Source organism: Plodia interpunctella, chromosome 13 (genome assembly GCF_027563975.2).
Source record: "Plodia interpunctella isolate USDA-ARS_2022_Savannah chromosome 13, ilPloInte3.2, whole genome shotgun sequence".
NCBI classification, from domain to species: domain Eukaryota; kingdom Metazoa; phylum Arthropoda; class Insecta; order Lepidoptera; family Pyralidae; genus Plodia; species Plodia interpunctella.
The window spans coordinates 6403987-6420208 of NC_071306.1; the positions used below are offsets into that span (position 1 = coordinate 6403987).

Below are 16222 nucleotides of genomic sequence, written 5' to 3' on the forward strand. Positions count from 1 at the left end.
ATATTCTACTATTGGGATTCAGGTTCAGTAGACAAGATGGTGTGTCGCGAGTGGGTGCACGCGTCCCACAAGCGGCTGGTGAAGCTGCGGCTGGGCCCGGAGCCCGCGCTGCACGTCACGGACCGCAAGGGCGACAAGCTGCGCACCGTGCCGCTCGACCACACCGACCACCTCACGGTGCTCGAGAGTCAGGTCACAAGAAATAAATTCAAAATTCAAATTCAAATCATTTATTCAGAAATTAGACCTTCACAGGCACTTTTTCTCGTCAATCTTTAAATTTATAGTTATTTCTCACAAGCTAGAAACTACTGGCATTTCGGAACGACCACTGCTGAGAAGAAATGCCGAAAGAAACTCATTTGAACAGTGTTGGTCCCTATCATGCCAGATCGGCTTACCATTATTGTTTCTTACAATGTTTTTTTTTTTTTTCTTTCTAATAATATATAAAATGAATGAATAATAGAAATATGTTTATTTGAAACACTACAGACACACACATAATATACAAAAAAACACATTTACTCTTCAAGGTTCGGCGTGCATAATGCTACTTTGCTATTTACATCTCACCATAGAGTCGATTTGCAAGAGACGCAGCTAACCAATGACAGTGAAATCACATTATGGCGTTGTCTGCCAGTCAAGCATTTAAACCGTAGACAGAAAAAGTTATACACCCCGTCATATATTCCGTTTCGCTCAAACAAGAGATGTGCTGAATAGAAATGCTTGAAAGAAACTAGACAGAGCGTTCTTTTGTCCCTCATCAAGTGTCCAGTCCGATTCCACGTTGTATGATTAGCCGGATTGGTCCAGGAAGTTGTAATATTTCCAATATTAACTCATTTTACACTCGTCTGTTGTCTATATGGTTTTCTAGGTCTTTGATTTAATCTTAAGTCTGAAATTCATCGCACCTTCACTACATTTTTATAGGTACTATACTCTTTTCAGAGGTTTGTTTGGACGTTTAGGTTTAATTAATATATTTCATAAATTAAATTCACAGGAAGGTCGCAACAACAAACGTCCACTGGTCCTGATCCGCGCTCCTCGTGAGCACGACCTGGTGCTGGAGATGGACACTGTGGCTTCGAGAAGAAAGTTTCTCGTCAAGCTTGACACCTTTCTAGGGCAGCATAAGAAAGCGCTCAGCTTAAGTCAGGTAAAAACCTTGGCCACAAAAAATAGCCATCAGGATGTTTATTAGCCAAGCGTTACTTCATTGAAATAGGGGACAAAGTCAGAAAATTGAAAAAAATATGTACGCCGTATATAAATATAATAAGAAAGAGAAACGCATATTAGAAATACACGAGGAGGAATGGGACAGAGTGCAAATATCTTCAGTCCACTTCTTCACTTTAGTTTTAGAAGCGCACTTTAGCCAGGCCCTGTGTTCCAAGGTCCAATCTGCCGCATTGTATGAAATGATCCGGGAAGTCCGGGAAATTTTATCTCGTTAGAAATCTCTAGTCCTTAGTTTTCTTTGTGTTGGACTTTGTGTAATGTCTTTTCCAGGGCCATAGAGACCAGATTCTGGCCACAGCGGAGACGAGGGAGCGGCGCCAGCGCAGACTGGAGCACTTCTTCAGAGAAGCGTACGCGATCACGTTCGGGCTCGCGCCCGGGGAGAAAAGGCGTCGTTCTGAGGATGCTGACCCTGAGGTTAGCAGATTAGTCTATAGCGCCAACATATATATACAAGATCGACACGGCTCTCAGAATCTTAAATTAATCAATTATTGAGTAATATAGATTGTGGAAATAATAAAGATTTTTTGATATTTTTTTTCAATTTCTACATAGGTTACTTATAATAAATAAATAAGTTAAATAAGTTATACAGCTAGACTTACATAACGTAGACGCTGCACCGAAAAAATGTATCTAATCGTCCTTTTTCTGTTTTAGTCAATAGTAATGAGAACTTCTCTATCAAAGAGTGAGTTCGCAAGCGCTCTCGGAATGAAAGCTGATGCAGTATTTGTGAAGAAGATGTTCAATATTGTCGATAAAGATGGCGATGGAAGGATCTCATTTCAGGTATAAAATAGCTTATATTTTATTCAGTTATATTCCTAGCTTAGGGGACGGAGAATTATCCTTACAGCTACAAGTTAACACAAACTTTTATTTCTTACTTTTTATATGTACTTTTTCTGGAAATAATTTTTTTATTATTAAAAAAAACAGTCATAGTTCACAGGTTCTAAGGAAAGGGCCTAATTTACCGCTTGCCGATATCTAACATATCAAACAGATATTGTGTTTCACAAATGGCGTATTAGGCAACTAACTTAAGGCAGTTTTTTATAGCAGCACTTTTTTGTCAGATTACAATATCATGTTTTATCACAAAGTTTTGAAACAGGCCCTTAGTTATTGCGCCTCACTATTTGTAATCTCTGTATTTTTCAGAGCTGTCATTTATTTATTGTGTAATTTTAGGAATTTTTAGACACTGTGGTACTATTCTCTCGCGGCGCCACTGAAGACAAACTGCGCATAATATTCGACATGTGTGACAATGACCGCAATGGAGTGATTGACAAAGGAGAACTGAGTGAGATGTTACGTTCTTTGGTGGAGATAGCGCGGACCACCTCGCTCAGAGACGAGCACGTGACTGAGCTCATTGATGGGATGTTCCTGGTGAGTAAAAAGGTCACATCTTTGGACACCAGCTGTTGTCCGCAGCTCCGCCCGCGTTATCCTATGTTTGATCTCAGGTCATTCACAATTATCTATTATAAATTTCATCAAAATCGACTCAGCGGTTTAGCCGTGATAGCGTGACACACAGAATTTTGCATTTAGAATCATTAGGATACACGACTAGCCACTGTGTATTATTTACATTTCATAATTTCGATAACTATTTTGTCTAGGATGCTGGTTTACAACACAAAGATCACCTGACGTACTCAGACTTCAAAGTAATGATGAAGGAATACAAAGGAGAATTCGTCGCGATTGGATTGGACTGTAAGGGAGCCAAACAGAACTTCTTGGACACCTCCACCAATGTAGCCAGAATGACTAGTTTTCACATAGAACCTTCAATGGAACAGTCCAGGTAATCTATGATTATTATAATTTTTTGCTAATTTTCGAACTTTCTAATGTTCTAACAGTGATTTTAATCCATTATCATTTTAATCTTCAAATTTTAAGCTGTTCAGTTTGGACTCGTTTTTAGAAATGTACCTGTTTCTCACAAATTTTCTTTCCGTAGACATTGGCTTCTTCTAAAATGGGACTATCTGACGACATTCCTAGAAGAAAACCGGCAGAACATTTTCTACCTGTTCATATTCTACGTGGTGACCATCGGATTATTTGTGGAGAGATTCGCGCACTACTCCTTCATGTCCGAACACCTGGACTTGAGGCACATCATGGGAGTGGGCATCGCTATTACTAGAGGATCAGCGGCGGCTTTGTCCTTCTGCTATAGTTTGCTGTTGCTGACTATGTCCAGGAATTTGCTCACGAAATTAAAGGTACTTTCGGACTATTTCTCACAAAATAAAAGTTGCAGATTGCAATTATCTGCATCTTGTAGGTGGTTACTGGAAGCTACTGAATATCACACTTACTTTAACTGTTTTTTTTAAACATTTAACCTCAAGATAAGCAAAATCTTTGTTTTACTCGACAAACTATTTTTTATTTAGATAGATGTGGCCTATAGAAGACGACTTTTTTAGTATATTATATTCTTCTTCGATCATCAGGAGTTCAGCATCCAGCAGTACATTCCGCTGGACTCAAGCATCCAGTTCCACAAGATCGTGGCCTGCACGGCTCTATTCTTCTCCCTCCTCCACACGGCCGGCCACATGGTCAATTTCTACCACGTCTCCACGCAGCCCGTCGAGAATCTCCGGTGTCTTACTAAAGAGGTTCACTTCACATCAGATTTTCGACCTGGGATCACGTACTGGGTATTCCAGACTGTTACTGGTTTGTACTAATTCTCAAGTACGTTTACAGTTTAACAATTTATTTTACTGCCCAAACAGTATGCTGTAGTGTAGAAAAGGCTGTAGTTATGATGAAAATGAACTTTGCAGGCATAACAGGAGTGGTGCTGTTCGTGATAATGTGCATAATCTTCGTATTCGCGCACGGCACAGTACGCAAGCGCGCGTACCCGTGGTTCTGGCGCGCGCACAGCCTGCACGTCGCGCTGTACGCGCTGTGCCTCGTGCACGGGCTCGCGCGGCTCACCGGCGCGCCGCGCTTCTGGATCTTCTTCCTTGGACCGGCCATCATATACACTTTAGATAAGGTCTGATACATACATTATAGCTTATAAGCATATTAAATTTTTAATAAATAAAAAATAGTAAAATGGATATTTTTCCTCGGCCCAGTCATCATTACGTATTCTGGATATAAGTGATCAAGATGATAAACTTAATGTCTTCATAGTACAGTCGGGGCCATAAACCTGACCCTCATAATAGTACTTACTTTGGCTACCACCTATTAACTTACTACTATATGATTGGTTAGGTTTATCTGGCACCGACTGTAACAGTAACATGTGTTAGGTTTATCGGGCACCGACTGTAACAGTAAAATGTATATTGCTTCTTATTTGTAAACTCTAAGTTATAAAAAAATACTTTTATCTTTTATATTCTTGACTACTATTTACATGATTCTCCCTGAATTTTCTAACTACGGATTATTGTTTAAGGTGGTGTCATTACGAACAAAATACCTCGCGTTAGATGTGTTAGAAACGGAGATGCTGCCGTCGGATGTGATCAAAATAAAGTTTTACAGACCACCAAATTTAAAGTATTTGTCAGGTATCTATAAAATTTAAATATTTTGATATTTCATAATATCTGGAATTCAACGAATCTTTGATATTTATAATTGCTTCATTACAGGTCAATGGGTAAGACTAGCTTGCACAGCGTTCAAAAAGGAAGAGTTCCACTCATTCACACTAACGTCAGCTCCCCATGAGAACTTCCTCTCCTGTCACATCAAAGCTCAGGGACCTTGGACCTGGAAACTCAGGAATTACTTCGATCCTTGCAATTTTAATCCAGAAGACCAACCTAAGATTAGGTTTGTATACTCCATGATATTTCAATTCGTACGGCGGATTTTCTAATGGCAATATTATGTTATCACCGCGCCTGTTTTTCAGTTTAACATTCTATACCAAAGCGAAACTTGCGTGCACACATGCATTTAATGGCTTGACAAATTTACGTTTTCTTTAATGGACAACGTTTAACAATAAACGTTGTCCATTATATTATATTTAAATTTAGGATCCAAGGGCCTTTTGGTGGTGGCAATCAAGACTGGTACAAGTTCGAGGTAGCCGTGATGGTGGGCGGGGGCATCGGAGTCACGCCGTATGCTTCTATACTGAACGACCTTGTGTTCGGAACCTCCACCAATAGATATTCTGGTGTCGCTTGTAAAAAGGTAAGTACATAATGAATATTATTAACTATCATATATACCAATAATATAGCGATCATAATCATTAACGTTTCCAACCAGGTATACTTCCTGTGGATCTGCCCGTCGCACAAGCACTTCGAGTGGTTCATCGACGTACTGCGCGACGTGGAGCGCAAGGACGTCACCAATGTGCTCGAGATACACATCTTCATCACGCAGTTCTTCCACAAGTTCGACTTGAGGACCACCATGCTCGTACGTATTGAGGACATCATTAAAAGTTTTCCAATATATGTTCCTTTCTTACCCCAGTCTGTTTATTATGACGTTTACAATTGTGACGTTCGTCTGGTAATGGTACCATATGGTTACATCCATGCCTTATAATCGATTTTTAATTAAGCACATTTGTGTAATCTGCAACTCAAAAACTAACCCTAAATCTGATCGTGTTTAGCCAAAATTAAAACATCAATTTTACTCTTGTCTTATAATGATCCCTACGCTTCTAATTACAAAACAGAAAAATTCGATAAATAATCATGATTTGTTTTTTTATTATTACAGTACATATGCGAGAACCACTTCCAAAGGCTGTCCCGAACGTCCATGTTCACGGGACTGAAGGCGGTAAATCACTTTGGAAGGCCAGACATGTCTTCCTTCCTCAAATTTGTGCAGAAGAAACACAGTTATGTAAGTTACACTTTTTAGTTGAGTGTATGATGTTTTTAGTTGAGTGTATGATTTTTGTATGATTTTTGTCTGCTGTTTTGTTCGGTTTGACGTTAAATTTATTTAAAAAATAGCGTGTGTGCAGTGGCACAGAAATGGGCGAAAAAGTCAGGGGCCTTCGTGAAACAACGGGAGTCAACATGTGAAAGTTAACAAAAATACTGCTCGATATTGGTAGAATGGCGGGAAACCGCATGGGAGAAACAGTTACAGTCGGGGCAGATTAACCTGACATCCACAGGGAGTGTAGTAACTTAGGTTATTGTGTTTATTATTACTAGGTTTATTGTGTTAGATTTATCAACCACGGACAGTAGCAAGACAAACCAATCTATTTTTGAGTGTAATAAACGATAATAAATACATATTGTCTGATTCTGGCTTGCGTTCGCTTAGGTATCAAAGATCGGCGTGTTCTCGTGCGGCCCGCGCCCGCTGACCAAAAGCATCATGTCTGCGTGCGAGCAAGTCAACCGCACCCGGCGACTGCCTTACTTTATTCACCACTTCGAGAACTTTGGCTAACCTACGCTGGCCTTTACGAACGCTCCCTTTTTGTGCTGGTCTCATTTGATTTATGAGAAGATTGATGAAACTGTTCTGTTTCTTGTGGTTTCTTCTTATAATTTATTTTTAACTTAAGTCAAATTATATAAATCCATGTAATGACCAACATTGTTCTCATGACATAAAGTAAAAATGCATCTCTACCAGTTAAATCCTTAGAACAAATTGTAGGTACCTAAGTATAGTGAATATTAAAACGCTGGTAATAAATGTAATGATATGATATAATATGCATTCACTGTATTTGGTTACTTTTTGTTTGGTCTGATAATGTTTCTTCTCGAATTCAAATGGGATAGCTAGCTTAAAAATCCATTTAGACTATGAATCAACAGATTCTAAACCCTTAACTGCCAGCTGATGGTGATTGATAAATGAAAGATAGAAGTAATAAATTCAGTTGTTGTCACTATTTAGTTCATTAGTTAAAAGTAGAGAAAACGAAGTAATTAAATGCATTGAATTAATGGATCGGATTCATAAAAAATCGAGTCGAATTTTTAAAATTTGAATGAGTCTGATTCTCGAATGCCAAAATTAATAAATCAATGGTTACTTCCTATTGTTAATTTATTTATTGTTTAGTTTTTATGCTTAAATGAATGATTATCGACGCAATGTCGCAGTACAAATACGAAACAGTGCATTTTTCTGTACAAACCACTGATTACCAAGATATTACTTTTGCATTATATAATACTCATTGCGATCTGAATTAAATATTTTAGCTTTTATTTATGTTTGTAAATTTTGATATAAAAATGTTATGTAAATAATGTAAAAACGCATCCTACTTAACTGAATTGGCTAGTTAAATGATATTATTATCGAATTTGTATGATTTATTAGTGTGAAATGTATATACCAATACCTAAATAGATTTTTAAATAAAGTTTTATTCATAATAACTATTGTTTTTATTTTACCTTTCTAATATAATAAAATGAATTGGTCAGATTGTTCATACTTTTTAGATTTGTTAGAGAATAATGGGCCCTTCGAAATTTATAACGTAAATTAAATCGTAGCTTGACATATGTAAATAGTTTAAAAAATTGCTAATTAAAAAAGTAATGAATACGAAAGTACTTTTTGTTGCGAAAGTACCTATATAACCACCTTTACTATTCAATAAATCATTCAAATATTTCACAAAAAAGTAGTCAATATTTCACGTATTCCGATATATGTTTGCAGCCTAAATGCTAAAGATATTTCCCAAAATCTAACTTACGTAAAGTTATGTATTATTATCAAATATTTCATACTAGCTGTTACACGCGGCTCCGCCCACGATGAAAAGCAGCCTATGCCATCCTTCACCTCTCTATGTTCATACTGGATGGAAGTATTATATAATCTGTGCCCGTATCAACAAATATCAATACATACATTTTTTCGTTTAATGCAGAAGACAAAATACGGTTAATAGGATTATATATACGATATTTCATTGTGCTTGGAAAAATAAAGACCATCAAAAATTAAGTAATTTATACTCTAGCTCATACTTAATTGCAGCAGCAAAGTAAATGGTTTTACGTTTGTTCTCAGGCCTTAAAGATTCGTACTTGGATTGTTTATAGGTGGCAATTTGAGGTAAGAGGTATGTTACTAAATAGCCTTGCTTACCGAAACACTATTGTAAATGAAAAATCATACATGCCAATATTTTATGTATATATATTACAATTGCAATATATGATGGGAATTCTTATGGACAAAACCACGGGCAAAAGCTAGTAACACAAATTAAAATTCTCTCGTAACTCAGCGTCAAAAACTGCACGTAAAGGTCTAATTTCTTAATGTTTCATTTGGTATTTGGGATTTGGTACTTGCAAATCACCTGGTCTGTAATTAAGACCAGCGCCACAGTATAATAATAATTTCAGCGCCTAGCCGCATGCCGCTGCACTTTGCACCAATTACCCTAACTTTGGTGCAAATTGGTGCACTTGCAACATCCGATGTGGTCGCAATGTGTGCACTCACCTTCAGCTCACCTTCAAGTGTATCTGTGCCTCAATCAACTTTGCTCGCTTTATGTTTTATGAGAATAAGAACAATAATATTACATCTTCAGTGACCTTAAGAAACATGGCCAAGTAAAATATACATTTGAACGTAACCTTTCGATAATACTGTCGATTAATCTGGCGGAACACGGGGAGTTAAAATTCATGCTACCACAAAGCTTGTATTTTTTGGCAGCAAAATGGTTCAATAACATAAATTCAGCAAAATGGTTAAATAATATTGGACTTTTTTGCAGAAATTAAGGAAACGTACATTTACCCATGATTACAATTTCACTTCTTTTGCGTCGCCTTTACTATCGGTGATAGAGTTACTAAGATATGGGTTGTCTATAATGAGATGAATCTCATATTGTAGAATAGTAATAAAAATAACAAATCTTAATTATATTCAATTAGAAACGCAAATGGCGACCCCATTTTCGGATAAATTACAACTACTTGCACAGTGCAGGCTGGCTCCATTGCTTCGAAAAGAATACATTGCTTGGAATCTCATCACAATCCCATTGCTTTCAAATAGTTAATGCGACGCCGACGACGTAACTGAAAGCGAAATCATGATGATTCATTGTCTGCACTTAACTATAACTATAAAAACCTTACTTATACGATTCATCATGGAAGTAAAGTGCTGCAAAGTTTTCTTTATGTATTATCAGATTAACCTTTTCAATGTAAACAATTTAATTCTATATTGATTTTGGCCTTCTAAAACGATCCCTTTAGAGTGCCTGTCAATCAGTTTGCGTGTGAAAGCAATTATAATTCGACAAAAAAAATATGACTATGCATTATTAAAATTACGTTCATAAGAAATCTTTAGCTATAATAAGTATATCACCCTAAGAAAAGCATTTGACTTTGAAGATGCTGTTTGAAGACTTGACGCACAATAACTTAGGGTGGGTTGCACCCTCAACTTTGATGTTAACTTTAACGTGCCTATATAAACGTAATGTACGCCATTTCATCTAAACGTCAGCGGCGGAGCGCCGTTTAAAATAAACGTCATATTTGACGAAGCATCTCACCCTTATTGAAGAAATTCCCGAGCTATCAGTCAGTATCCTCTATAGGAAAGTGGTTTCGTTAATCGTGTTCTTCCGTTAAATTCCCATTGCTCAGTTGCGCTGACGTCCTCCGTTATGTTGACATCCATCGACGGATCAACGCAGAAGAACCATGGAATTAGTAGGTACTCAGTACCTAATAATTCTAAACCTGAGAAGAACTTAGAAATAGTATGATGTTTTGACGTACATTGCGCATGTCAGTGTCAAGCCCTATAGAAAACAACGGAGCACGAACAACGAGGTACTGTACGGAGTACGTACTAATTCCATGGGGAATACGCACTTACTGGTAGCATTAAAGTATAGAACGGAAGAAGGTGAAACTGTCATCTGGAGAAAAGGTAAGTATTGAAGTAGTTTATAGTACTTGGATAGCATTAATGATTTCAAAAATATCTGTTTAGATTTTAAACGGTGAGTCTTCGTTGATTAATGTAAATATAGAAGGATGTAAATAGTTTGAAGGACTTTTCTATAAATAGTACGTCTCTTCGTTATGACTTCTAAAAGATTTGTAACATAGAAACTCAAATATGTACTAACTGACAAACAACATGCAAGTATGTGAATCGAACTTACAGCAGTCAATAGGAAGGAAAACCCGTCGCAGTTCCGCTGCAAGTTCACTGCCTACAGCCACTGCCATTTCCTCATTGCATGCGCCGATACCACAAATAAGCGATCGTGTAGAAAGATAGCACGTGCAATTATGATTGAAGCCTTTGATTACAAGACGCGGAAAACAAACGTAACTCAATACATGTATAGTTAACAAAGCTCAAATATAAATTATATAGATGGTGGCAAAATTACTAGATCGAACGTAGATGTCAAAAATCTACTGCAAATTTTAAGGAGAAAATATAATAGTTATTTCAATCCAGTCTACGTTCTAGCTGTATAACAAAATCCATATTATAATCCCACTATATTAATGTACTATGACAACTTCAATCAACTAAATGATTAGATTGTTGAGAAAGAAATTACCAATCCTTGTATAAAACGCATAAACATTCAGAATAAAGATTCCATTTTTTTCTTGTAAATCTCATCGCGTTCCTAAAACACTTTGTTCGACGTTTCCCAAAATCAATTTCCTTTTCTGTAGTTTCAACAATTTGGTGCCATCGCTGGAGGAAGTTATTCGCAAACAACTACTTTGCTTTTTAACACTAATAGCTTTGTTACAACGTTGAATGATTTCTAAAGAAGCGCTGTCATTAAAAATTTAACAACTTATTTAAATTTTACAGTGAGCATAATTTAGCTACAGACTCGATCTACATATTATGTTGTAAGTATTAATTATTACTTTATAATTTGCATTAAAAAAAACTTTCCTTGAGATTACGACAGAATACTTTTTTTCTAACATTAGTTTAAATTGTCATAAAATAAGTAATTAAAAGTACTTTATTATTATTTCAAATAATTAGACGACCGAGATATATTTTATTATATATATTTTAATGAACTGTATAAATATTTCCAATTTGTGATGGAAGATTATACAATTAAATATTTTATTTAAAATATATTTTTAACATCTAATTACCTTACTTCTCCATCGTTAGACAAGAACCATGAATTGGCTTTGCTGTAACCATGAAATTGCAATTCTTTACAATAACAAAGTACAATAAAATAAAAATTTATGAGACATCATTTTAGTTCCGCAACACGACATCAGTGTCGCAAGATTGTGACAGATGCGGCTAGGTATATGTTAAATGGTATGGAATACTAAAAAAATAGTCTTGACAGCTTCATTTGTTTATATAATTTTGTTAATAAACAAGAAAGCTGCAGTTTTCGCTGTAAGACGAAAAGAAAGAAATGAATGGCCGTCTCTTTCCAGCATGCTTTCGTTCCGGCGGCGGTACAGTGTGGTGGGCCTGCGGTGAACTCAGGTTAGTTTTCAGCGACCGCGCGGCGGCGACGCTCCCTGCTGGCGACCTCCGCACTTTCTAAACCGCATATCTTAGTGCTAAGTGGTGTGATTAATTGTCGATTGTTGAAAGGAAGTCCGCTCGAATTGTGCACGTCACTCGTTACTGCAAGGATACGCTCACAGGTGAATATTGCGCGCGGAGCGACGCATGCGCAGCCGACATCCTTGTCCTCAATTAAAACAATTTACGGCAGTTCTTATTTGAATTAAACATTCCGCTGACCCTTCAAATTGCTACACGAATTACTAAGATGCTGTATCGAATTTATAGCGGACATTTTACATACGTATATTCATTTATTATTATTTAATAACATGAATAATTTTATGTGCATGATGATAAGGTGCTGAGTGTTGTTCACGGGGGCTATTACGATACCCCCGATACGATATATTGATAAGTAATTTATCACGCTATATGTTATTGCACTTCAGGTTGCAAAATATGTTCAAAAGTTGCTTAATTAAATAGTGGATTATTCCAGAATTAAATTTTAAATCATATACAATTTGGATTATTTTTTTATATTAAACTTTTGCCTATAAGTCTCTAGCTACAGCGCGAATAGACTGCGAGGGTTCACTCGCTGACCTTTGCCAAATGTCAAGTCGTTGTAAACATCAACTTCTTCTTTTCGAGTATGTTATTGGTAACACTGGTGTCAGATTTTATTCAAGTCGCCTAAAGACATCTGACATGACTTTTACGACATCTAGTGGCAAGTAGCATGGCGCATACATACTAGTGAACTTAAACTGCAAACACAAACCATTTAGGTGATTGTCAATCAGTGTGCAGGTTTCCTCACGATGTTTTCCTTCACCAATGAATGGAAGCAAATGGATAAATGCAAACTACTATAAATAAGAGATAAAACATACACGTACAACGGATGAGTGTAACCAAATGAGATCGCAGATTTCCTATAACTTCCCAGCCCAATCCGATCATCAAAATCATAGATTGCTAAAAAAATTAACATAAAAATATCAGAATATTTACAAAAATAATATTATAACTAACCTGTCTATTTGATTTGTGCAACTTAAAATAATCATGTGTCAACATTTGTATCTAACAGTGTTTTTTTAACAAATTTTACTCAATTGCTCCAAGAAAAGCCGCCTTAAATAAAGTCATCATAAAAAACAAGTCAAAGTGTGCTCAAGTTTTTGGGATCCAAATTACTAATGGACTAACAGGTTATAGGTGAGATGATGGATGCAACACAAAACATAGGAATCACAGAAAAAAATCTGATCAATTTGTCAACTCTAAAAATTATATACAGACAGACCCTTCATTACCATCGAAAACTTTACACGCGTATATGGCTAGGTTAGAACACTATTTGCGCTAACATATTAGTTAATATATTAAGCTTTTATTCTAAACTCTAACCATTTTGTATCAGTGATCTTAGTGACTACTACTTCTGATTTGATACATTCGGCGTTACGCCACGGAGTCCAATGATGCGATTGAACAATACAACATTAATCTTGGCTGGACCTAGCGCCATTTTGAAACAAATTTTACTGTCGTAACTACAGGTACTTGGTCGCGAGCCCGGCCCACGACATCTTGTCGAAACAAATGTAACCCCTGTTGAGATTTACGCAACGATTTTCCGGAACACTGGCATCTAAATTCCGAAGTGTCGTATGTCTGAGATAAAATGTTGATTGATTAAATATATTACTTAATAGTTCTTGTGCCAAGCTTTCGTGCGTAGTAGATGAAATATTAGAGAAGGAACAGAACAATGAAATGAGTTCTGAAAAGCTTGTGCCAATAACATAATTGTTCCATGCATCGCCAAATTTAAGAGCGATGCTTTTCTGAAGAAGTTTGATATGTTACTCTCTCCATAGTTAATTTCTTCACTCCCTTGCTTTTTCCTTTATATTTCTGTTGGAACTCTATGTGGGTCTTTCCATGCTACTTCTTCCAAATCCTGTACCTAAAGAAGGTCATTTCGTATTAATTATTATTTTAATACCTAAGTAGAATTATCCACGTTATAAGTACATCCGATCACTGTATTTTTTAAATTGCAACACTTGTCTGAGATGTACGAATGACATATGAAGTAATTGCTATGTAAAACTAAAGCATTGTCTGTTTTATAATCCCTGCGGGCAGACAATTAAATTGTGTTGCAGATAAATCTTTGTTTTTGTGAGCTGTAATGATAATTTCGTTCACGAATATACTACGGTCTGTTAATATACCAAAGTAATAAAACAACTGTGCCATGAGCGTAAAGATTACAATTTTGAGAACATCAGCGAAAGCTGTTGCCGCTGGTGACAAAAATAGCCGATTTTCCATTTTTGTCATGACTGCCACTTGTCGGACATTTTTTCAAAAAGTGTCGCAGAAGTTCTATTAGCAAAGACTTAACGTTACTTCAGGTACAAATTTAGTTTTCATATTTCTGGCATCATACAGTGACTATGGAATTCCCCTAAAAAAATAAATGTCTACATCATATTATTTATCACAGTAGATTATTCTGAGATGCTGCACAGTTTCATAAACGAAATAAGCTTTTTTAAAACTTTACCTCTTCTTACAATAAAATAAGTAGACAATTAATTTTGCCATCAAAGGTAACCAATGAATATGTTTATGAATAATATGTTATGTTTATGTATGTCACTGACTTTAAAGCAGTTATCTCACAATTTACAAGCTAAACGCTGGAATTCCGTCACTGGTAACAATCAACATTTAGGTTTACTGAACGGATGCGCTTGGCGAGTCCTCCATGTCAAGGGCATGTAATAACTGTTTCCACGCACATTTTGAACATACGTACATTTTCTTAAAATAAAAATTGTCTTTTGATAGACAGATTAACTTTTGTTTACAGAAAATACATATTATAGATGGAAAAATAAGTGTAAAGGCGGACTTCTTGCAAATGCAATATCTTCAAGCCAATCTTTTATTGAGAATAGAACCACGTGAACAGGAGATTCGATAGCTACTACTCCAACAAAATATAAAATCCAGATGGAAATGTACGCAGCGTCACGAGATACCACGTTTATATTTTATAGATAAAATACATAATACTTACTTAATTGAATGCGTAACTTATGTAGATCATGCACCACACCGACACGATCACGACCGTTGCTAATGCACAGCTTCCATTGACTGCAATCGTAACGAATCACGATTATTATAATACAACTTAAATTTTACGATTAATTTAGGCCAAGGATGAAGTAATGTTTGTTCAAAAAGGCCTATTTTGTTAGAGTCCGCCCTGGCGGGCTTGTCCAGTTGCTCTTTACAATCACAAATTGCGATTGTTCCAATTGGCTCAGAACTGAACAGGCATTTCTCGTCCTGGTTGCAACACCAAGTGGCTCACCAATGGCGGTCTTGACATTTGTACCACGTTGGAAGTCACCCGCTAGAAATCTTGTTTTCTAACACTAGCGTATGCCATAAACGTAGAGGCCTGAACGTATTAAGTTGCACAATATTTGCTCGCACGACGTTTATAGTGTAAGAATTAAATTAGCCTTATTCATCTTGACTAAAATAACTAATGAACTTCAAGTGTATCTAACCTATGTACCACACTGGCCACAAATTTTCATTACTTTTATGCGTAAAATATTCATCGCTCACGGCAGTCTCATCACCGCATGCATCAGCGAACTGCTAATTAACGTTGATTTTCTTTGTTTCAACTTATCTATCAAGTACCACAAGCTCATGTAAGCGTATAGCTATTGTCAACTAGCTATGCTCCCACAGCCAGCCGATCGGTCATTTGTTTTAGTAAACAATGTGTTACAGTTTCTCACGTACACCGCGCAGGTGTGGAAAAGACTCCTAGTTTAGACATAAATCCCAATGTCTATGGTTATCCACGTGACACCATCGCTTGTTTGAGATCAATTTCACAAATGCACATTTTGTGAATTACCGGCACAAACAGACCACTTTCTCGACACAGGCAACAGGCAAATGTTGCGCAATGTATTGTTAACGCAATGCGAAATCAAACGCCGACCTGCATGTGTATGTCATCCTAACGACGCATGAACGCTCCACTTGGCAAGAACGCACATCTAAGGAACACATTGAGGAAGTAACACTGATATTCCTATGTAATATGAATCAACAATCAAATTATTTTTGTTGGTTTGACATTTTCAAAGAATAAACCACGCATAAATTCGTGTAGAATTCACTAAGATAGGACCCCAAACTATATTTTGATCTACACATAGCACAGGACTATGCTGCTGCAAACACAATGGAACCAGAGAAGGTGGCACAGGTCAAAGAAGAATTTCGGGCAAGGCCGCCAGCCGCAGGTGATCTATGTTTGTGTCCACTCTTGCGCAAGCGCGCACTGTGACATCACTCTCGT

General features: G+C 36.7%; 2 protein-coding genes across 5 annotated transcripts in view; both read left to right on the forward strand.

Annotated features, from left to right (window-relative positions):
• The window catches only part of Duox (Dual oxidase), a 45090-nt gene extending 37564 nt beyond the window's left edge, over positions 1 to 7526 (forward strand). For all 4 annotated transcript variants that reach the window (XM_053753570.1, XM_053753571.1, XM_053753573.2 and 1 more), the window contains 15 exons: positions 23 to 192; positions 1016 to 1171; positions 1528 to 1674; positions 1921 to 2052; positions 2458 to 2661; positions 2898 to 3085; positions 3245 to 3512; positions 3747 to 3975; positions 4086 to 4303; positions 4718 to 4832; positions 4917 to 5100; positions 5310 to 5469; positions 5548 to 5703; positions 6016 to 6144; positions 6580 to 7526. In XM_053753570.1, the coding sequence (XP_053609545.1) occupies positions 23 to 192; positions 1016 to 1171; positions 1528 to 1674; positions 1921 to 2052; positions 2458 to 2661; positions 2898 to 3085; positions 3245 to 3512; positions 3747 to 3975; positions 4086 to 4303; positions 4718 to 4832; positions 4917 to 5100; positions 5310 to 5469; positions 5548 to 5703; positions 6016 to 6144; positions 6580 to 6708 (2585 nt within the window). In that variant the 3' untranslated portion in view covers positions 6709 to 7526. The remainder of the gene's footprint in view (positions 1 to 22; positions 193 to 1015; positions 1172 to 1527; positions 1675 to 1920; positions 2053 to 2457; positions 2662 to 2897; positions 3086 to 3244; positions 3513 to 3746; positions 3976 to 4085; positions 4304 to 4717; positions 4833 to 4916; positions 5101 to 5309; positions 5470 to 5547; positions 5704 to 6015; positions 6145 to 6579) is intronic.
• Positions 7527 to 11785: 4259 nt separating this feature from the next.
• Positions 11786 to 16222, forward strand: part of mol (moladietz) — a 45732-nt gene continuing 41295 nt past the window's right edge. The window contains exon 1 of the mRNA XM_053754081.1: positions 11786 to 11942. The gene's annotated coding sequence lies outside the window, so the exon portion shown is untranslated. The remainder of the gene's footprint in view (positions 11943 to 16222) is intronic.